This window comes from Micromys minutus (assembly GCF_963924665.1).
Source record: "Micromys minutus genome assembly, chromosome: 21".
Lineage (NCBI taxonomy): Eukaryota > Metazoa > Chordata > Mammalia > Rodentia > Muridae > Micromys > Micromys minutus.
Genome location: NC_137956.1, coordinates 40,542,493 through 40,564,426, shown reverse-complemented (window position 1 = coordinate 40,564,426; position 21,934 = coordinate 40,542,493). Strand labels below are relative to the sequence as shown.

Genomic DNA, 21,934 nt, shown 5'->3' with positions numbered 1-21,934 from the left:
TGTCCCCAATTCTTCCAGGTCATCTACTCCTTGCACCTGTATTCAGTGAATGGGAGGTTGCGGGCTTCGCTGACCCTGAGCGAGCAGCCTACAGCCCTGACTGTGGCAGAAGACTTTGTTCTGCTGGGCACCGCTCAGTGTTCTCTACATATCCTCCACTTGAACAAGTGAGACCCCCTCTTAGTCCCTGGCCATTCTAGGAGGTAGTTGTTGGCACAGGGTAATAGAAGTGCATACTACCCACTAGGATGTTTTCTAGATGTCCTCCATGGGGGGATTCTTGCCCTGGACCTCCCTTAGCTACATAGTTGTGGGAGTCCTATAAACAGGAATTCAGTTTAGCCAGACTTAAAATGAAAACAAAGTAGATACATGAACAAGCATCTGTTAGCTGGCTTTCTTGCGGTTGTGACTTGGTGTATACACCTATTCCCCTGCTCCAGATTGCGGCCTGCTGTGCCTCCCCTGCCCATGAAAGTGCCAGTGCACAGTGTGTCTGTGACCAAGGAACGCAGTCATGTGCTGGTGGGCCTAGAAGATGGCAAATTGATCGTTGTGGGCGCTGGGCAGCCTTCTGAGGTGAGGATGAGGACAGGCTGGCCGGCTGGGTGAGTTGCCAGGGCTCACGGCATCACATCCCATCCCTACTCCCGCCAGGTACGCAGCAGCCAGTTCGCGCGGAAGCTGTGGCGCTCCTCGCGGCGCATCTCCCAGGTGTCCTCTGGGGAAACTGAGTACAATCCTGGCGAGGCTCGCTGAACGGGGCGCCTAGGTGCTCAGACATCTGAAACTCTGCCTGATGAGGCTGCCCAGGAGACTACTGCACCAGGGGGTGGGCGGGGCCCACCTCCAGCTCAGGGATTGGTAGATGGCATCGCCAGGAAGTCCCGCCCCTCGCCGGCTGAGGGGAGACCTAGCGTCGGCCTCTGAGGCCGCAGCTGCATATTTTGCACAATCTGGGGTGGGAGGGGATCCCTACTTTCAAACCCCTCGTCCCAGTGAAGCACAAAGACCACCTGTGGCCTTAATCCCCAAAGGTGACTATCGCTGCCCATTCTCAGCAATAAACTTGGCCTAGTTTTGTAACCCCTCGGTTTCTTGAATATACGTGTGCGCGCCGTCCTTGGCCTTCTGTGGCCACCAATCTTAGCCCCTGTTACCCGGTCTGGCCTGGCATGTCCTGACCAGGCTGGCCTCCGTGTAGCCAGCGGAGGCTCCTCTGGCTTTTCCAGTCGTCTCCTGGCTCCAGCTCTCGCCGTCCATCGCGTGGCGTTTACATGCCACTGGTATGCTCTGCCAACCAGGCTGGTGTCTGCTTCGGTGCACTCAGAGTGCTTCTGCGTGCTCCGGCGTGGGGCGGGGGCGGGACCGCGCCCTTGAGCTCAGCCCCGCCTCTTCATTGTCCTGCTCCCCTCTTCAACACCACCCCCCATTGGCCCGCCCCTTGCCTTGGCTCACTCTTTCTTGGGCAAACCGGAACCTGCCCTCTCCAGGGACTCCCGTCGTCTTCCTAGCTGAGTGGATCCTGGCACCCTTGGAGGGGTGGCTGCAGAAGGTCAGGAGGGGTGGGAGTGACTGGCCGGGCTAGGTGGAAGGGGCCAGAACTTTCTGTGTGTTCCACCTTTTGTACTCGGATCCTGTGGGTACCAGCGTCTGTGTTGGGGTGTGTATGGGCCTGCAGGGGATGTTGAATTGTTTCTTCCCATTTTGGGCTTAGAGATGAGTGGGGAGCCCTGAAGAAGTTCCACTCCTACAGCTCAGGATGGGTGGGGCAGATTCCAAGGCCTATCTGCTGCTACTGGTTTACAGGCCCACCCACCAGCTAGGATCCCTGAAGCCCCCAACTCCCAATGTGGTGACACAAAGATATACAGTCCATAAAAAGGCCGCCCACATTAGAGGCTTCCCTGTCTATAGCACTGAACTGCTGATAGCCCTACCTCAGACATACCATGTGGTAGATCCTTAGCTATGCATCAGTAGCCATTGGGGACTTGAAGGCCTTATTTTTAGTCTCTTCCTTATTCAAGCCAGATCTTTCTCCTTTCAGATCTGGATGGAGCCTCACCTGTAGCCTGCAGGAAGTGGTCTCAGTAGATTTACTTCTCTAGGGTCCAGATGGATCCTTGGACTGAGTTGGCCCTGTTCTTCCATTTCAGGCTCGCTAAAATCTATATGGTCTGTGAGTTTACTGAGCCTATTAAAGTATCACTTCACTTGATCCCTCACCTGGAAAGGGCTGGCCATTGGCCCTGGAAGAAAGAGGGAACATAAGCAGTATAGGAGATCTTGCCTTGGGCCCTCAGGATGTTGGGTTTTGGATGTATATATGATCACTAGTTCTTAGGGATGCTTCAGCCTGAGATGGGGTCACATACATGTATCTTTACCCTCCTTTTAACATCAGCCCAGGTATTTGGGAAGGTCACTGAGATAGGTAGGGTGATTTCTATTCTGAGCTATACCCCATGCCACCAGCTTTGGCTAGCAGGGGCCAGCTGTTACCTCCACCTGTTTGACACAAAGGGAGAAACTCTTCCAGCTCCTGTGTGAATCCGGATGGAGTGAGCTAATAGTTGGGAGAGGCTGTCTCCCTAGCCCCCAAGGACTCCTGACAGCAGATCTGAGGATTTCCTCATATTCCTGCAGAGTTCCTTCTGCACTCAGAGAAGGAGGCACCAGGCTCCATCCGCTGAGTTCTGTTCACGACTCCTCTTCACCAAGAAACAGCCCAGCAAGCAGTGCCTGGTAGCACCATGCTTCATAATGTCAGCAAAGGTGTGGTCTATTCAGGTAGGCATTCCTTGACCCAGATCCTAGGTAGCAGGCATTTGGGGAGGTGGAGTGGGTCGTGTACAAGTTCATGCATGGGCTCATTAGTTTCCTACCCTTGAACCCTGTCCACACTGGGTACAAGGACTGGCCACTAGACTTAAGGCAGAAGCACTGGGATTTACTTCCGGTAAGCTTTATTTTTATGATCCCGTGACAACACCACACATCAGTGTGCTCTCAATCCACTCTGGAAACCGTCCAGTCTAGTGCCATGGTAAACAGAGGCGGTGCAACCAGGGTGAGAAGAGAGATCAAGGAAGGCTTCCAGAGGACATCCTGCCGTGTGTTTAGAAGAAGATACGCTAGCAAGACATTTGGTTGCTTCTGAAGATGGCAAAGCACATCCGGGAATAACTGTGTTCACGATGGCCATTTATGTGTACATAGGTGCATGTGTGTGTGTGTGAGTGCCCACAGAGACCATAAGAGGACATCAAACCCCCTGGAGACTGAGTTCCAGCTGGTTGTGATCCATCCAATATGGTGCTGGGAATAAAACTCTGGCCCTGTTGGGAAACTAAGTGCCATTAACCACTTAGCAAGCATGTGGGATTCAGAGACTTTCCCCTCCTACCATGTGGATCCTGGACGATCAAACTCAGGTTGTCATACTTGGTGGCATATGTCTGTCTGCTGAGCCATTCTTGCCACTCCAGAGCCAGCCAACTCTGGATTGGTGAACTTTCTACATGGTGAACTGTACTGCTTTTGGAATCCCAAGATGGTTATATATAGGTGAGGCTGCTGTGGCTCCCTATCTTGACCACTGTCTGTCTTCACAGATACAGCCCTGAAGGGGCAGGATGGGGACAGGGAAGGAATGTGGGTAGGAGCTGGGGGAGCCCTAGCCCCCAATACCTCCTCCCTATTTCCCCCTGAGCCTCCAGGGGCCTCAAGCAACATCATCCCTGTCTACTGTGCTCTCCTAGCTACTGTAGTCCTTGGTCTGCTTGCCTATGTGGCCTTCAAATGGTAGGTGGTCTGGGTACTGTCCTGTGGCATCCCCGACATGCCTGGACTCTGAGGCAGTTCCTTGTCTTAGTACCCTCTGCCCCCTACAGCTGGCGTTCACATAAGCAAAGACAACAGTTGGCTAAAGCTCGCACTGTAGAGCTGGGGGACCCTGACAGAGCCCAGAGGCATGGTGACAGCAGTGTCTTCGTGGACTCGCCTTGTGGTCTGGAGCCCTGTATTCCCAGCCAGGGTGAGCACATTTCCTTAGTTTTCAGTCCTTTGTATTTAACTAGCACTATTCCACCACCCACTAACACTTCTCTGTCCCACCCCAGGACCACATCCAGACCTTGGCTGCCGACTTTACCTGCATATTCCTCAGCAGCAGCAGGAGGAAGTCCAGCGGCTCTTGATGATGGGTGAACCTGCCAAGGGCTGGCAGGGGCTGGCAGGCCACCTGGGCTACCAAGCTGAGGCTGTGGAAACAATGGCCTGTGACCAGGTCCCAGCCTATACCCTGCTAAGAGACTGGGCTGCCCAAGAAGGCAGTAGAGCTACCCTCAGAGCACTAGAGGATGCTCTGGCTGCCATAGGCCGAGAAGATGTGGTCCAGGTTTTGAGCTCACCAGCAGAGGCTGAGGGCTGTTCTGTGGTGTGAGTGACACCTCCTAGTGCTACCTGCCCTAGCTCTCGGCATTCTTCCCAGTACTTCTCTGGCTTCAGCCTGCGAGGCAGAACACAGAAGATACAGCCACTTCATGTCCCTTCCTCATCCTAAGACAGGACTGAGGGACATGGGGGGATGGGGGAAAGTGTGGGCTTTGCCCACAGGTCCTCATTTTGCCTCTTTTATGTGCTCCAGCTATTTTTCTATTTTTTTAAAATCACATATTAAAGGTATCTTTGGACTTTTATGCTAGCCCACTTGGCTTCTTGGACCTGTAAGACAGTTGAGTAGCTGAGAAAGAAGACCTGGGGATATGGGAAGGGGCAGGGAGCTTCTGTACATGGGCTATGGATACCCAGGAGTTCCAGTGTTTGGATCACATTAAGAAGTCATGTCTCCTCCTGAACTCCAGTCTCCTTTGCTTAGTGGAGGCACATTTAATAAGTCATCTACCCCTAAAGTTCCCATGGTGCACCAAGGGACCCTATGTGAAACTTGAGCTTTGCCAGGCAAGATGCAAGGTAATTGTGTTGAGCTAGTTGTTGAAGATGTCAGCTTCAACACTGGGACTCTGGCTGGGCATATAGCTCAGTGGCAGAGTACTTGTCTAGCACACTCAGGGTCCTAGGTTCAATCTCAATCTCCAGAGCTACAAAAAATTAAGAGCAGACTGCTACCCAGGCTAAGCAGTTCCACCAAGGGATCTACAGCTGCCCATATGGTCTGAACACAAGTGGGCAAACAGGCCAAACCACCTGCACTCGCATGCACACACCCATCCTGAAGTGGGCACAGGTTACTCTGCCTTCTAGGGAGGACCAGTGAAATGGATGAAAGGACTTTAGGCTCATCCAGACTTCATTGGAAGACCTGAGGTCTGGTCATGGTCAAGTGGAGGCTGAGGTATCTACTCCCTCACTGCACTGAGATGCTCCTGGGACTCACTGCTTTGTCAGAGGCTTACTCTAAGCTGCTCCTACCACTGTTACTCAGAAAGAGCTTACCAGTGCCGTTTAACAGCTTAAAGGTTAAAATAAATGGCAGCTAGCCACAGTAGCTCACACCTGTAGTCCCAGAACTCAGAAGGTTGAGTGGGTTTGATGCCAGCCTGAGCTACAGTGTGAGAACATCTTAAAAAAAGAAGTGGGGAAGGGGTGTTACCTTCATCCTAAGAAGCCCCTAAGGCTAACTCCCCAAAGATGAAGAGAAAAACCAGGGAAGGCTCAGACTGGCACGCTGGGAACATCAACACTGAACCTCAGCAGTCAGCTGCTGGGCCTTCAAGGACTGAGTAAGCAACGAGCATAAAGATTTCCACCAAGAGACTGGCACACTTTATCCAAATTTAGGTCATTTGGGCACAAGGGAGTCTGGGGGAAGATGAAAACATTGATGGCTGGGAACAACAAAACAAAAAGTCAAACATCTCAAACCTTTTCCCTAAAACTGACACCCAGTCACCACTCTGACAGGAGGAGGCCTCAAAAAAACATAAACACTAGCAGTAACAGACACAACTGGAAATGGTTGTGGGTTGAATATATTATGGTCCACTGACTACAACAATGTGCTTTAAAGTCATAAAGTGGAAAGACTAGATTATTCGTCAGCAGTGTCTAGGTTCACACTCACATACTGGCAATCGATCAAGTAGCTCTGTGTAACACTGGCATGGTATTGGTCTGGAGGGAATCCAGAGATACCCAAGGTACACATTTGCATGTGGGTGACAGGTAAGAATCATCCCATTTCACCTAAGGTACTTCATTATCCACACACTTGTAGCCAAACCCCTAGAGGTAGTGAGGGAAGACTCATTACACAGCATGTATGACCATAAAGTAAGAATTTCTGCCCTCTAATATAGGATTGTAAATGAGGTGCTGAAGCGTGCATGGTCTCAAGTCTCATCCACAGTGCCGGTTTCTGTAAGTTGTAAAGATAAACCCTAATCTTTGGAATACTTAGTACAGGCAGGTGGTGTTCTAATTTCTGTCAGGCCTCAACCTAGCCTTTGTTTTGCAGAGTGGAATCACATTCCTGAGGAACAGATGGCCCCAGTCTAGTATGAACTTCCTCTTTGTCGAAACTCCTCAAAGAGGCCACTGCTGAGCCTACATCTAGAACACACACTCATTCTCACCATATGCCGGTGCCCACACCCCTTCCACAGCGGTTTTTGTTGCTTTCCTTCTTGTCCGGGGCCTAGTGTCTAGTAACAAAGTGAGAAGCTAGGACCCAAACATTGAATGAACACTCTGTGGGATAGGAGAAGTGAAGTTTGAAGGCAATAACACTCTCTAGCCAAGAGAGAAGACATCTGGATTTTCTCTGGATTGACCCACTAACAATTAGAACAACCCAGTGACAATAAGGTCTCCAGACAGACATATATCCTCTAGTCTGGAATGACCATTCATTGCCTCAACTGAGCTAAGCCACAAGATCTAAAGTCTGAAGTTATAAGCCACATGCAAATGTCTGCTTGACACACGGAAGGACCTGCAGGAACAAAGCTTTAGTAAAAGTCAATCTTCACCTCCTCACACCAGGCCCACTATATCCTTCCTCTAGTGGCATCAACACAAACAAACAATTAAGTTTGAGGGAACACATATTCCAAGTTCTTTAATTGATTTTATTCTTTACATAAAAAGTTCAGTAAAAATTGGATAAAGTAAAGTGATCTTAAGCAGTAAATCAATCTTATCAACATAGCACAAGGCTGGCCAAAACCACAAGGCAGCCTGCTTTGGAATATTTACATGATAACAAATTAAACCTTGCAGGAGAATTTATACTATCCTTACAAAGTCTTTCCATGATTCCAGCACATAGATGCTAACAGCAAACAAAAACTGAACAAAAACCAGGAAAAACAAACAAATTATTTTCAATATATTCACATATACATTAAAATATAATACATATCCTCAGGGAAAATCTTAGGGGAGGGCGCGCATGGGTCTGTGCGCTGACAGCACCGCCAAGGGGGAGACCCAGATTTGAGAATGGGGTCAAGTGTGGCCAAGGTCTTCCCTAGGCTACTGCCTCTGATGGCCTGTAACTGTTACACCAACAGCTCACAACTAGGGGTCATTTGTAGATAGCTCACTTTTGCAGCTTACAGTTGACACCTACAAGTTTGAACTGCTCAGGATGGTGGGACATCACATTAGTAGCACAGCCCTGGCTGTGGGGTAAGTCAGAAGCCACAGGATTCATCCTTGCTGCTCATACTCCACTCTGGCCCAATGTCACTCTAGTTCAGTGTCCTCTTTAGGTTTGTAAACAGCCCCGAACTTCTGCATGTACTTCTTGATGTACTCCTTGGTTTTGTGTTTCACATTCTCATTGCACTCCAGATCCTCAGGGTTCTTACAGTACTTCAGCTCCTTGTTCATAACTCCATGAGTCAGCTGTTCAGGGCACAGGAGAGACGGCAGATACCATCAGAAGAAGGGACAATGATTGAACAGGGAGGATAGGCTTGGAATTGAATCAAAGGGTGGGTTGGGGCAAGCTGGTACAGGACATAGGAGATACCCAGCTTTCAAAGTCTCTTAGATATCTCCTTTCCTACCTCTGAACCTTGCCTCACATTCCTGGGCCCAAGCCTTGGCATTTTGCACATAAACCATACTTCCTGATGTGGAGAGAATCTTTGAAGGTACATAGCTTGCTAAGAACACCCACAGACCAGAAGCATGGGAAGTACCTTTCGAGCGAGGTGCTTGAAATCTTCAGTTGTGGTGATCCTGCCCACCTTGCAATCAGGTTTCCGGTAAGGATTTAGGCACTGGACAATGAACTGAGACATCTGCAGATAGAAGATAGGAGACATGCTGCTCAACTGTATGGATGGGATCATAGAAAAGGCAGCAAAAAGCATAGCCAGTGAGATGCAACAGAGTGATCCTGGCCAATCTCTGAAAAGAGCCTCCTTAGCCAGACCAACCAAACCTCACTGAGAGATGCAGCAGCAGGTACCAGCAACATGGTTCTGGCAGTAGCCTCCAGTTTCACAGAAGTACAATTTAAATGTTGCCCTGGTCATCGTGTTAAAGGCTGAAATCTATAATAGGTAATTCGCACAAGGGCTTCTCTATCATAAACAGAGGTTCTGGTGGCCGGGGTTATAGCTTAGTTGGTAAAGTGCTTGTCTAGTATTGTGTACTCCTATGAAGTTAGTGGCTAGGTTCTTTAGACCCTGGAGGCATGGCAGGGCAAAGCAGCTATTTTTGAGTTATCAGAAGACTTTGCAACCCTAGAATGTCCAGGTAGGCATTTTGCCCTTAAAGGTTACTCAAGCCTGTAAGTATTACACAGACCATAACCATCAAAAGCATATGGACACATGGGCAACACCCAGAAGGATGATCCAGGGCAGAAATTTTTAACCTGCTATCTCTAATGCCCTCTTCTGAGTATGTCTATAAGGTTTGTCCTTCCCAGTAACTTTTTTAGGCTTTAGGGTCAAAACCAAGCAATTATGGTATAAGGTCACAGAGGAAGACAAAAGCCACTGACAGCTACTTCAAAAAGGTGCCTTCAGGAACATGCCCAGAACAGGACAGGGCCTCTCTATCCCTAAAATTCTGTGACCCTGTTATGTCTACACAGCCTTTTGAACTGCCTTTGTTCAACTGCCACAGCTGGCTGGATGAACCTCTTACTCAAAGGATGTTCTGTGATTATCTGTCTTCCATATTTTCTCCCTTTCCACCCATCCCTCCTTAGCCAAGGCTCTGATTGTTCTCAGCTTCAAGTCAGTGATTCCCTAAACCTTGACACAAAGCACTACATGAAAGGGCACAATACTGTCAAGCCTTAGATTCAACACTGCCCATGTGACCAGTGCTCAAGACGTAGGACTTCCTGAAAGAGGTGACACTTTTCTTGCTTCTTGAGCTAAATTTATCTCCCCTTCCTGGTCCCTCTGACCAGTTCCTAACCTAGATTCAAGAGCCTTTCATGACATTCTAAGCATTGGTCTCCAAACCTTTCATGGCCCACTTTTCACCCAGCTTAATTCTTTACAGGTCTGTTAACTTGAACACACTATGAACCCTTTCATTGAATGAAGTCTAGAGTTTAGAATCAGGGGGGCTGGTAAGATGACTTAGTGGACAAAGACATCAACAAGCTTGATGGTCTGAGTCTGATTCCCATGACTTCCACACATGTGTCATGGCACCCTTCTCCCAACTTTTAGTTTAAAGAGACTTTTAGTGTCCTGATGGGTGGAGACAGACACTGAGAGGGTAGAGCAAGCAGCTACCAGAAGACAGCACAGAAAGGCAACTATAGTTTGATCAGAGGACCTGAGATTCAACTTAAGAGTTCTGATCTTAAAAGTTTCTCTAAGAATAACAATCTATCTTGTTTATCTCAAAGGGCTGTTGTAACACATCCCAAAATACTTACTAGTTGTAAAGGGGCATTAATGTGTCATCATAAACAACTACATAGTCAAATCACACAAGTAAGGAAGCACCTAATACTGCAATAAGGCTGTATACAGATTTCTGTTATTTGTTATGCTATAGAAGGCCCAAAGTGAAACAGCAAATATGTTGGTAGATGGACTCCTCTCAGGCCAGCAGCAGACAGTTATGGAATTCTTGATAGGTAAAGCAGCACTTTGGGCCAAGAGATACAACCATCTCCAGACAAGACAGATGCACATACTTAAGCAAGACACAAAGAGTTCACACCAAGCCAGGACTGCTGTCCACATCTTCCGAGCCTTACCTCTTTTCTGAATACTTCTTTGCTTTTCTTTGCTAGTTCACTGGAGGTGTCTGCTTCTGCTGTTTTGGGCTTTTTTGATGTCTAGAAAAAGAAACACAATAGTACTGAAATGAGGTGTCAGTTTGGTGATGTGCCACTATTTCAGAATTCACATGTCTTTCCCCAGGTAGGGCTAACCTGACTAAAGGACAAGGTCTGAAGGCTCTTTGGCTCAGTTTCAAAATCAACCACCTGACTCTGGCCTCCTTACAAGCCAAATTCCAATCCTCCACCTTAAGTCAAAGCTCCATCTTTTATCCTTCACGTAGCTATACATTTTGAGTTTTCATAGGTGCTCACACTCTGTATGATGTGCAGTGTCTATATGCAAAGTAATTTAACCTTTCTAGGCTCTGACAAGTTAACATTCTAGGACAAAGTTAAGTGCTCCTGTTCTGAAGATCCTTGGTACTTAGACCTTTCCTTCCAAAGTAGAGATGCCTAGGCTACATACGAGAATCTCAACACAAGGAACAAGAGACCCTGTCTCAAAAAAGCTCCAAATAAACAAAAAATTTTAAGTTATTTGTAGACATGGCAAGGGTGCCATGCATGTCAGTGAACCAATAAGTACATACTAAACCACTAATACCCCTTTCCCCAAAGTAGCAAGATGATGATAAATCCAGAAGAAATACACCTTTCTAGCAATGCCAGGGGAGAGGGTACCGAATTCCTCTACCCATGCAAGACCAAGAGGTCAGGAGCTACCAGCTTCAGCATACAAGCCATATGCATACAACTAGAGTGCCCTTTCCATGGAAAAAATTAATTATGAACATCCCTCTTGGAATACAAATTTTCATGCTCTAGGAATACCAGCTGGCGCTATACAGTTTCTAATAAAGATTTATTTCTATATATCCGAGTTTATGTATATGGGCAGCACAAACATGCCTGGTCTTTCTGGGAACTAAAGTTATACCTAGGGTTATAGACAACTGCTCAGCTTAGAGCCAACAGATTCTCAACCACCCAGCCACCAGTCTAAACCCTATTTTGTTGTTATTGTTGTTTTGGTCTTTTTTTGAGACATGTACCCTTGGCTGTCCTGGAACTCGGTGTGTACACCAGGCAGGCTAGCCTAGAATCACAGAGATTCACCTGCCTCTGCCTCCTGAGTGTTCGGATTAAAGGTCTGTGTCATCACTGCCCGCTCTAGCCTCTATTTTTATTATCTTTAATTATGCAAATTTGTTTGTATGTAGATATGTGCACTTGAGTGTGGGTGCCTACAGGGGCCAGAGGCATCAGATTCCCTTGGAGCTGGACTTGGATATGAACCACTCAACATGCTTCTGGAAACTAAACTCAGGTTCACTGCAGGAAAGTTATGTGCTCTTAACCATGAAGCCTACTCTCCTATGGCTGTATGGGAGGTGGGGCTGAAGGATTAATTAAATAGACAACCCTCCCTACTTTTGCTAGGGAAAAAAAATGAAACAACTATTTTCAAATGTTTTGACTTGGAATCTTTTTTTTTTCTTTTGGACAGGACCAAAAGCTTGCAGTTCCTTCTTCCTCAGGTTACTGAACACTGGGCTTACAAGTGAGTCACAGAGCTTGCCTTGAGACTGATTACAATTGCCCCTCTAGTATGTATGTATCATACAGTAAAATAACAGGGAGCCAGAGATCCAGAATGATCTGACCATGGCGTGTCCAAGTATAAACATGGTGGCTTATACCTGTACTACCAGTACCTGACAAGCTGAGGCAAGAAGATAGTTCCAAGTAACCTTAAAGCCAGCCTAGGCTACGCTGTAAGCTTTAGTACAGTCAGGATGACAGAGTGAGAACAACTTTTAAGACAAATTATACTTCAGGCAAGAAGCAAGCATATCCCCAGATGTTCTTTTATATCTCTCAGATAATGAGTAAAAATACACGGAATATACAAAATGCCTTCAAATGTGACGCCATCACTAGGATCCTGATTCTAAGGAAAAAGACAGGGTTGATGAGGGTTCTGTTCCCCTCTAAATCACTGGTTCCCAACCTGTGCGTTTTGACCCCTGAGAGCTGTCCAACAAACCTTTTTAACAAAAGTCAACTAACACAGATAATGTTATGTTATGATATGACTCATAACAGTAACAAAATGACAGTTATGAAGTAGCAATGAAAATAATTTTATGATTGGGGATCACCACCACACAAGGAACTCTATTAAAAGACTGCAGCATTAGGAAGGTTGAGAACCACTGCTCTAAACAGAATGAATTTTCAGAAAGCTAAGTTAATCTGGACCTAGGTTTGTAGCTCAGTTGGTAGAATACTTGCCTAGCAATGCAGGAAACCCTGAGTTTGGTCCCCAGCACTGCATAAACTTGGCACAGTGATGCATGCCTGTATTCACAATACTTTAGAGGTAGAGACAAGAGGTTCAAGGTACCTAGCAAGTTCAAGGTAACCTGATCTACATAAGACCCCGAGACACGTGTGTGTGTGTGTGTGTGTGTGTGTGTGTGTGTGTGTGTGTGTGTGTGTAGGGGCGGGGCTGGAATGATGGCTCTGCTCTTCCTTCCAAAGATCCCAGGTTTGATTCCCAGCACCCACAAGCATTTGTTAACACCAGTTTCAGAGCATCAGATACCCTCTTCTGGCCTATACAAGACCTAGGCACACAAGTGGTACACATACACACAAGCAGGCAAAACACACATACATATAAAAGCAAAAGCTAAAAAAAATTCAATGTACTTTAGTTACTTTCTAATTTGATCCAACTTGGCAAGACTGGGAGAGCCTTAAAAACACAGTGATAAAGCACTGTGTCCACCGTGTGGATACTCAGGTGTATTTGATGCTGAGCAGCTGGGACTGAGAGAGAATGTATTCAAATGAAGGTGCCAAACTTGTATATCAAATAAATCATGAAATACAACTAAGAATTCTTGGGAGAGGTGAAATTCATGAGCTAGCCGTTTGTGTCTGTATGGCATGGGAATCCTTTCAGGCACTTAACACTTAATTAAACCCAATGCCAAGCAAAGAAGCAAAGCTAGGGCCAAAGACAACACTGCTACAGACAGGAAAAATTTTGGGATCCTTCCAATTCTCCAAAAGTTCCACTAGATATTTTAGCATTTCCAACAATAAACTCCTATTGCCTATGAAAAATTCCTTAGCACCATAAAAGACATCAGACTGAACAGAATGGTCCTCAATTCATGATAGGCTAGAGAACATACCCATAGAGAAAGCAGCCTCACTAACATTTGAGAAAACCACTAGACTGGTATAGACTCATACATAAAAAAGCAAAGTGTTCTCAGCAATAATCAGTTTGCCTTTTCCTTGATGTGGACTATATGATATATGAAGTCAATGGATAATTTTGGTGGCAGACTATTTAAGTAAGTGACAGATGAATACACAGAACAAAATGAGCAGGAAAGAGGGCTTGGGAGAAAACCAGCCCTTGCTGTTTTTAGAAACTGATCCTGTGTGGTCAGTCTTTATCTGTAATATATTTGACTTCCCAAGAAATCTCATTTGGAAATGACAAGAGATAAAGCCTCAGCACCTTCACATTAAGGGACTTTGAGGTTGTCTGCACTCATTGGTAGATGGCTGTAAGCCTACCGTGTAGCTTTGGTACTCACAAAGAAAATGAATGATACGACAAAAGCAAACTCTGTTCTTTATTAGACATACAGACACAATTAAGTCAAAAGCCTCTGTGCATTTTAAGGGAAGAGGGCTTAAGATAAAGAGATGAGCTCTGAAAAGGAGAGAATATTATTCATCTACTATCTTCTCTCACGAATTTAGTTAAATCCTCTTTAGAATATAAAATATAAAAAAAAAATTTGGGGGCAATGAGCATGATGAAAAGTGAATTAAAAAAAAAAAAGATTACTCAATGAGAAAGTGTGTTTGGTGGCAGAGTGGATCTAGAAGTGGGAGCAGAGTCATCAGTAATATAGAGTTCTCCAAAACACACGCATGGCCGCACATTACTTCAACTATCAAGGAAAAAAAGTCCTGAGAACAAGATATTTTGCTATCACTCTCAGAAACACCAAAATAGCACTCCACTAATGCTTCTAGATAAAGCTGCTGCTTTTGCTTAAAAACAAAAAGTTCCATGACAGGGAATGGCAGAAAAGGGACCCTAAAAATGGTGTTTCAGAGGAAAACAGAAGTTAAGACAATCACTGGACCTACAGTTCTTGAAGCCAATACTAGGAACCAGTGGCGTCTACCCACATTCTTCACCTACAAGTGCAAGGCAGTCCCTGGAGCTTCCTCTCTGCTCTCTAGCTGATAAGCAACCATGCAGTAATTCAAACTACATCCTCTATGGAGACTGACATTCTCTGTTTCTGACAATCTTCTAAATGTGAGTTTTAGGTTCCCTTTTCATTACTGGTGATATTGTATAAAACCATGTTGCAAATTGTTCCAACTCTAGAGCAAGCAAAACAGGATCACCAACTGAAACCTCTTGGCTGCAGATTCTACCATCTGCAACTCATTTTATGACATGGGACATCTATGGAACCTTGATGTTAATCCAGGAGGTAGAAGCAAATACACTTGCTCTCTCTCACTCATGCAAGCAGTCAACATGGCTCAGTTCTGAGGCTCTCAAAGGAAGATTTGACTTAACACTCACCACATGATGGATGATGGAAGAGAGTACAAGATGGTCAAGAGTAGGGAACAACACTGGAGGGAAACAGAGAAGGAAGGCTCTAATAGGTGCTTAGTCTAGTCATCACAAGCTTTTACTACCACCCAGCACTTCTCAGAGTTCTTTGCCCACTGTGCACCTTAGTTTGTTGTAACATAGATTCTCTGAGTACCAGAGCCACATAATAAGCTTAATGAAGATGAACTCAAAGCTCCACTTTGGGTTGTGAGACACATTCTTATTCTGAATCCTGCAGGAAGCTCACACAGCTTGTTGGGAACAAGCAAAATAAACTTATTCTAAGCATTACTATTTCGCTTTCAGACTCTAAGGAGAAACTAAATTCAAGGTCCCAGGCTGTAGGGGAGCTGGGGACTTCCTTATAGCTGAAAAGCAACTGATTGATGCAGACAGTTGTCAGAGCCCAGACATCTGAAGGACACTTCTCCATCTCGCTGGTAAAGTCAAATGCATTCATGCTCCCAGGCCTAGGAACCAGCACCTATCTCACTTCTCCAATGTCTTAATTGTCTGTTAACCAGTACAGAATATAGAAGTTGCTGTTCTCTAAACCAAGGTGTTTAAGTCATAACCAATTGTTTGTCATGCCCTAATTAACTACACGCAGCCAACCTGTCACTTCACTTATCTATTACTTTGAGCTCCAAACCTTAATAACTAGGAGTATAAACTAAGTAAGAATTTTGAAGCCAGATACCCTGGATGTTGCTCAGTCTCCAATGGTACTCCCTTTCTTTCCTAATTATTTATTAGATATTTATTTATTCTATTCATATAAGTACACTGTTGGTGTCTTCAGACACACCAGAAGAGGGCATCAGATCCCATTACAGATGGCTGTGAACCACCATGTGGTTGCTGGGAATTGAACTCAGAACCTCTGGAAGAGCAGTCAGTGCTCTTAACCACTAAGCCATCTCTCCAGCCTTGGTACTCCTTTTCTTAACCCATAATATCAAAAATACAATTGGATAACACTGCAGGTTCCCAGCTCCCTCCAAACTTTATGTACCCATTTTAAAAGAATTTTGTACAATCTCCCTTTTAGAAATATGATTCAGATCCTGAACTAGCTGTCTCTCTAACCACTCAAAAAAAGTTTCTGTATCTGAAATGAGTTTTCTCAGCTTCTACCCTGAACCCAGCAAGCTCAGATTCCACAACGAATCAGTTACGTTTCTTGCCGCTCTCTCCATTCTTTTCCACCTATACTAAAACTGGATAACACTAGGCCATTTTTGCTGCTTCTCAGTTTGCTTGATCCTTTCTGTTATTTTAGGGGTTTTGTTTTATTTTTGAGACAGGGCCTTTTAGACTTGGCTGGTCTAAAACTTGATGTGAGACCAGGCTGGCCTAAAACTCAGAGCTTGTATCTGCCTCTTCAGTGTTGGAATTAAACACGGCTAGCTGAACTTCAATAATACATCTCAAATGTCTTTTTAGTGACTCTTCTTAGTTCCCTACTTTGCTAGAACAAGACCAACACTCTGCACTCTCGAATCTGTCACAATCTCAAGCACGTCAGTTTCACTAGAGAGGCATGTATTTGGTTGTTTGATTCTTCTACAAACATATGTCCTAGTTTCCAAATACCTGCTGCATGTTAATCACATATGCAGATCTCAGACAATTTATTCATGATATATTTTCCTGGGGTATGACAGAAGCTAAGGCATGATGTATGCTAGGTAAGCAACGCTACTAGGAACCTACAGCCAACTCTACTCTTATATGTTTCTGTCTTGCACAGTATTTGATGTGTACCCAAATTCTTACTATACCACATTTTTTACTATTTCCAACTTTGTTTTTTATCATTTTACAAAACCGTCTCAATTGCTCAGATCTTAATTGTGTCACCATTCCTATGACATTTCTAATATATATTCTTAAGTGATGATTACTGAGTACCTCTCAAAGCACTTGGCACAAACTACTATAGCAGCATTCTAAGCTGAATTTTAAGATGAGGAAGACCCTGTTTCAGTTGCCTTTCAATCGTTATGTATCACACAAAGTTTGTGAGTTGATCAAAACTTGTTATAATGGTGCAAGGCATGGCTCTGAGGACTTGTAATCTAAATCAGGATACCAAGAAAATTAAAAAGGAACGTTAGGTATGAAGACTTTCCTCCTAAGTGTCCTTCTGTCCATACACATGCTAGGTAGATGAACAGAGCTGTAAAATGCTAAGAGAGATACATTGCAGTAGGTTCTAGCTATCCAATCTAGACGAAGATCTGCTCAGATCACAGTCTGAGAAGGATCCAAAGACTGACTACCCCAAACCTTTGCCCTTATGCTCTAAGGAAAGAACAGCTGAAAGATCACAGAGCACTTGCCTTTATATCCACTATGTCTGAACAGAGTGGTTAACACCCAGAAACCTTTGGTCTAGAGTTTACACTAGAAACACAAGAAAATGTAAAGATGATGGATGGGTCAGAGACTAAGCTGGGTGTGGTAGCACACATCTTAAATCTCAGTACCCAAGCAGGCAGAAGCAGGCAACTTGTCTGTGAATTTGAAACCAGTCTACTCTACATACTAAATTCTAGGACAGCTCTGTTATAAGCAATCTGTTATGACAAGCATATTTGAAAACCCACTGGATGAATTTAGCTTATAAATAGAATTAATAATCTTTAAAGAGAAGACAACAGAAACGATGCAAACTAAAAACAAAAAGAAAACAAGAGATTCAGTAGCCTGTAAAAAAAAACCCAGTAATCTAGTGACATGTATGCAAGAGAGACTTGCAGAGAAAGAACAGCATGGTACCAGACTTAAAAAAAAAAAAAATGGCTAGATACTTGCATTTTTATTAAAATTATCAATGCAGGCTCATAATAGTACAATCCATCTCAAGAAAGTTAAACATAAAGCTTAAGTATATAGCAATAAAGTTGTTGAAAATCAAATAGAAAAGAAATAATATATAAGGAAGAACAAAGAAACGCATCTTTCTAATCAGAATAATTATAAGCAGGATATGGTCACACACACTGGTTACCAGAGTTCAGGGAAAAAAAGGCAGCAGGACCACACAGGCTACAGAGCAAGACCCTGTCTGAACAAAACAAAACAAAAAAAAGTATTTTTAAGAACTGAAAAGTAGGCTAGGCACATGTCTTTAATTCCAGAACTCAGAGGCAAATAGACTCTGTGAGTTAGAGGCCAGCCTGGTCTACACAGCAAGCATTAAGATAAGACAGACAGGACTATGTAGGAAAACCCTGTCTCAAAAAAAAAAAAAAAAGATAGGGAAGAATATCAATTTAGTATTCTATATCCAAGTATACAGGGGCTAGAAAAACAGCTCAGTGGTTAAGAGCTCTTGCAGGGGACATGGGTTTGATTCCCAGCACCTTCATGGCAGCTCATAATCATGTTATTCCAGTTTCTGGGAGATCTGACAACTTCTTTTGGCCTTGTGGTATAGAAACATTATGGATAGGATAAAAATAAAATAGAATTCTATGCCCAGTGACAATACCCTTCAAATAAGAGTCTGGACGTTTCTTACAAAGCTAAACATATTCCTACTATGTAATTCAGCAATTTTGTTCCTTGGTGTTTATCCAAAGAAACTGAACCTGGAAGCAAAGATGCTTTTCAGTAGGAACTGAGTAAACAATGGCACAATCACAAACAATGGAGTATTCTTCAATATAAAAAGCTCCCAGGGCCCATGTATGTATGCATGGTAGAGGAAAATGAAAGCAGTAGTGTCTCTCTCTCTGTGTCTCTCTCTGTCTCTCTCTCTCTCTTGTTTTATCTACTCCATTTTGCTGTACCACAATAGAACTAGTTACTTGGGTGCTTTTAAAGACAGTGTTTCTTTCTGTCTAGGCCTGACTGTCCTGGCTTATTCTGTAGACTAGGCGGGCCTCAAATTCATGAACTTAAAGAGCTCCACTTGTCCACAGCTTCCCAGTGCTTGCAGCCCCACACCTGGCATACTCTGTATTTTTTAAAAGGATACTTTTTTCTTCTTTTTCTAGACAAAACAAGCTCAAAACTGTCATCACCAGTAGGACTGAAATACTAAAGGAAATTCTTCAAGATAAAAAAATTATTCCAATGGAGTGGTGGAAGCACCCAAGTAGCCAGTCTGGTCTACAGAGCGAGTTCCAGGACTAGACAGGGAAAACCAGGTCTCAGGAATCAAACAAACAAACAAACCAACCAACCACAGATGAAAACAAAGTTCTACAAATAAATTAATTATTGGAAACAATGAATAAATAACAGGACCTTCCTAAATAAATTATCATTTTTTAACATTTTATTAAACTTTTTTTGTGGTTGTTGCTGTTGATATGGGTGCAAAGAATCAAGTCTACACTCGTGTATGCTAAATTCCTATACCACTAATGACATGTGGCTTTTAGACCCAACCTGAATCTCAACCCCAGCCATATCCTACAAATAACAGTTAAAAATAAAATGTAGTGATGTATTTTGGGGTTCCTTAGCATATAAGATAATAAATGAAAAAGCATAATGAACAGTTACACTCCCAGAAAAAGTAAGTTACATTGTAATTATCACAGGAATGTGGTGTAGTCAAACATGGAAGCCTGTTGTGAGATAATAACGCATAGCACAGATCTTAAAATAGTAGTTCTCAAAGATTTAGATCTCAGGATCCCTTTGTAGTCTTAAAATACCAGAGCCCCCCTTCCAAAGCCTTGGTTCATATGGAAGATACCTAACAAATGAGAAATTAAGCTAGGTCTGGCTTAGCAAGTATGCCCATAAACCCAGAGTGTGGGAGGCACTGTCTACAAGAGATCCAGGTCAGCCAGGGTCACAGCATGAGATGCCTGCTATAGTGCATATGCAGTGTTAAGGACACATAAAAGGAATGGATCCACTCCTTAGTGCCTTTCATTCTTACTCTTTTTCTTCTTTCCCCTCTTTTCTACCCATCCTTAATAAGTTAAGTGCCTCCTTTGTGTCCTTAAGAAAAAGAAAAACTGGGCTCAGCACTTGAGAGCGCTGATTGCTCTTCAAGAGGTCCTGAGTTCAAATCCCAGCAGCCATAGGGTGGTTCAAAACCATCTGGGATCTGATGTCCTCTTCTTGTGTACCTGACAGCTACAATATACTCATATAAATAAAATAAAAAGGAAGAAAGAAAAAGAAAGCTAAAATCCTCAGGTTTGAAAACACACAGAATGACTTCTGATTTAAGCAACTCATCCTTGCAGATAACTTAGTCTTATGGATAAAATAAAGATAATTCTTTACAAACAAGCAAGTGCTTGTTTTATAGTTAAACCACCATCAGAGGAAAAAAATGAAGAGTAAAACTTTTCCTGTTTTCTTTTTTCTAGCATTTACATTGTTATCTTTTGCTTTATAGCTTAAATAAACAAGAAAGTTGTGTTCTCTTTGTTGCACACATGCCACAGCATGTACATGAAAGCCAGAGACAACTTGTGATTGTTAGTTCTCTCCTTCCAGCATGGGTTCCAGGGATCAGACAGACCACCTTCTGCCTTGGATGTAAGCACCTCGACCTGCTGAGCCACCTGACTAACTACAAGTTGTTGCTAATTTTGTTTTCATTCAGACAGGAACTTGCTGTATAGTTAAGGCTGGCCTCAAATTTGCAGTCCTCCTACTTAATAATGGCAAGTGTGAACCACCACCACTTCTAGCTCTTTTGGTGAGATTCATTCATTCATTATTTACCTGTGTTCATGATGTGTGTTTGAATATAGGCATACCACATATGCAATGGTTTTGACTTTTCTCTTCTTAAGACCATTTTTTTCTTGAGGCAGGATCTCTCTTATTCTTTCTTGCCAATATGCTGTGTACTCTAGCCTAGCTGGCCCAGGAACTTCTGGCCACTCTCCCATTTCTTCTCTCCTTATTGTAATGTAGGAGGGCTGAGGAAATTTAGGTTATCAGGCTTGTGCAGCAAGCACTTTATCCACTATCTATGACATCTCCAGGATCCCTTTGGATGAGTTTTAACACAACCAATTTAAATTCATTCCAGACCACACCAATATCAGAACTACAATGTCCACCATAGTATTCAATTTAAAGAGTCAAAACAAGCAGAATGTTGTCACATGCTTGTAATCCCAAACACTGGGACACCAAGGTCACTAGGTGGAGGATAGCCTGAGCTAGACAGTTTAGGCTTCAAAAAATAAAGTACAAGTAAGGAGAAACCATGCACACAGCTCACCATCAAGAAGAAAAGAGCAAGTACACTAAACAGTTATAAAGGAGCACTGGAGTATAATTGCTGTGGAGGCCTCTCACTTTCTCTTAAATATATTCTTTAAGTGCATATGAAGTCAATGTGCATCTGAGCTCTTGAATGTCTAAAAATGGTCTTGTCTTTCTCTTTATTTCAATCTTTCCTCTGACACAGTAGAACTTTGACTTTTTTTTTTTTAAATTTCATGCACACTCGTATTTTGCTAGTATGTATGTCTGTGTAAGGGTATCAGAACACCTGAAATTGGAGTTATACACAGTTGTAACCTGCTAGATAGGACTGGAAATCTAACCTGGGTTTTCTGGAGGAAAAAGCCAGTGTTCTTAACTGCTGAGCCATCTCTCCAGCTCTGAACTTTGACATACTTTTCCAAAGAAAAGAGAAAAAAACGCAGAACTATATGGTTTCTAACCTCACTGAATGAAAGGACAAAGATGTTCACGTGATGAGGACATATAAAGGCTACACTCACCTTCATAGGATTCTCATCATATGTTGGGGTACCCAGGTCCATCTCAGCTTCATGCTCAAGGCTGGCATCATCTCCTGGGCTTTCCCAAGTAGGAGGATCCCACTGAGTCTGTCTAGAAGGTAAGAACAGCCAAGCTGTCATGGGTAGAAAAAATAGACAGCCCTGGCACAGAGTTTAAAAACCAAAGTGTACATCAGGACACAGGTAAGTCAGAACTGTAAGATTGAGATATATTCTGATAGCTTCTCCTCAGCAATGGTTCTAGCCTAGAGAAATATTCTTAACATTATTTAATCTAATCAA

General features: G+C 43.8%; 3 protein-coding genes across 5 annotated transcripts in view; 2 read left to right on the top strand and 1 right to left on the bottom strand.

Annotated features, from left to right (window-relative positions):
- The window catches only part of NBEAL2 (neurobeachin like 2), a 29,153-nt gene extending 28,087 nt beyond the window's left edge, over positions 1-1,066 (top strand). For both annotated transcript variants that reach the window (XM_080934767.1, XM_080934766.1), the window contains 3 exons: positions 19-167; positions 444-579; positions 658-1,066. In XM_080934767.1, coding sequence (XP_080790893.1) covers positions 19-167; positions 444-579; positions 658-759 — 387 coding nt within the window. In that variant the 3' untranslated portion in view covers positions 760-1,066. The remainder of the gene's footprint in view (positions 1-18; positions 168-443; positions 580-657) is intronic.
- A 421-nt stretch (positions 1,067-1,487) lies between these two features.
- LOC308433912 (death domain-containing membrane protein NRADD) lies at positions 1,488-4,447 on the top strand (the record flags this gene model as incomplete). Its single annotated transcript, XM_080934048.1, has 5 exons — positions 1,488-1,555; positions 2,650-2,793; positions 3,618-3,807; positions 3,897-4,039; positions 4,125-4,447. Exons 2-5 carry the CDS (start codon positions 2,757-2,759, stop codon positions 4,445-4,447), a joined length of 693 nt encoding a protein of 230 aa, XP_080790174.1. The 5' UTR covers positions 1,488-1,555; positions 2,650-2,756.
- Positions 4,448-7,088: 2,641 nt separating this feature from the next.
- Positions 7,089-21,934, bottom strand: part of SETD2 (SET domain containing 2, histone lysine methyltransferase) — a 79,544-nt gene continuing 64,698 nt past the window's right edge. Inside the window, exons 18-21 of one of the 2 annotated variants that reach the window (XM_080934037.1) lie at positions 21,632-21,743; positions 10,211-10,291; positions 8,175-8,276; positions 7,089-7,875 (exon numbers count right to left, since the gene is read on the bottom strand). In XM_080934037.1, the coding sequence (XP_080790163.1) occupies positions 7,714-7,875; positions 8,175-8,276; positions 10,211-10,291; positions 21,632-21,743 (457 nt within the window). In that variant the 3' untranslated portion in view covers positions 7,089-7,713. Of the gene's footprint in view, positions 7,876-8,174; positions 8,277-10,210; positions 10,292-14,873; positions 14,927-21,631; positions 21,744-21,934 lie in introns of those variants that run through there. The other variant, XR_013975457.1, reaches the window with a different exon arrangement.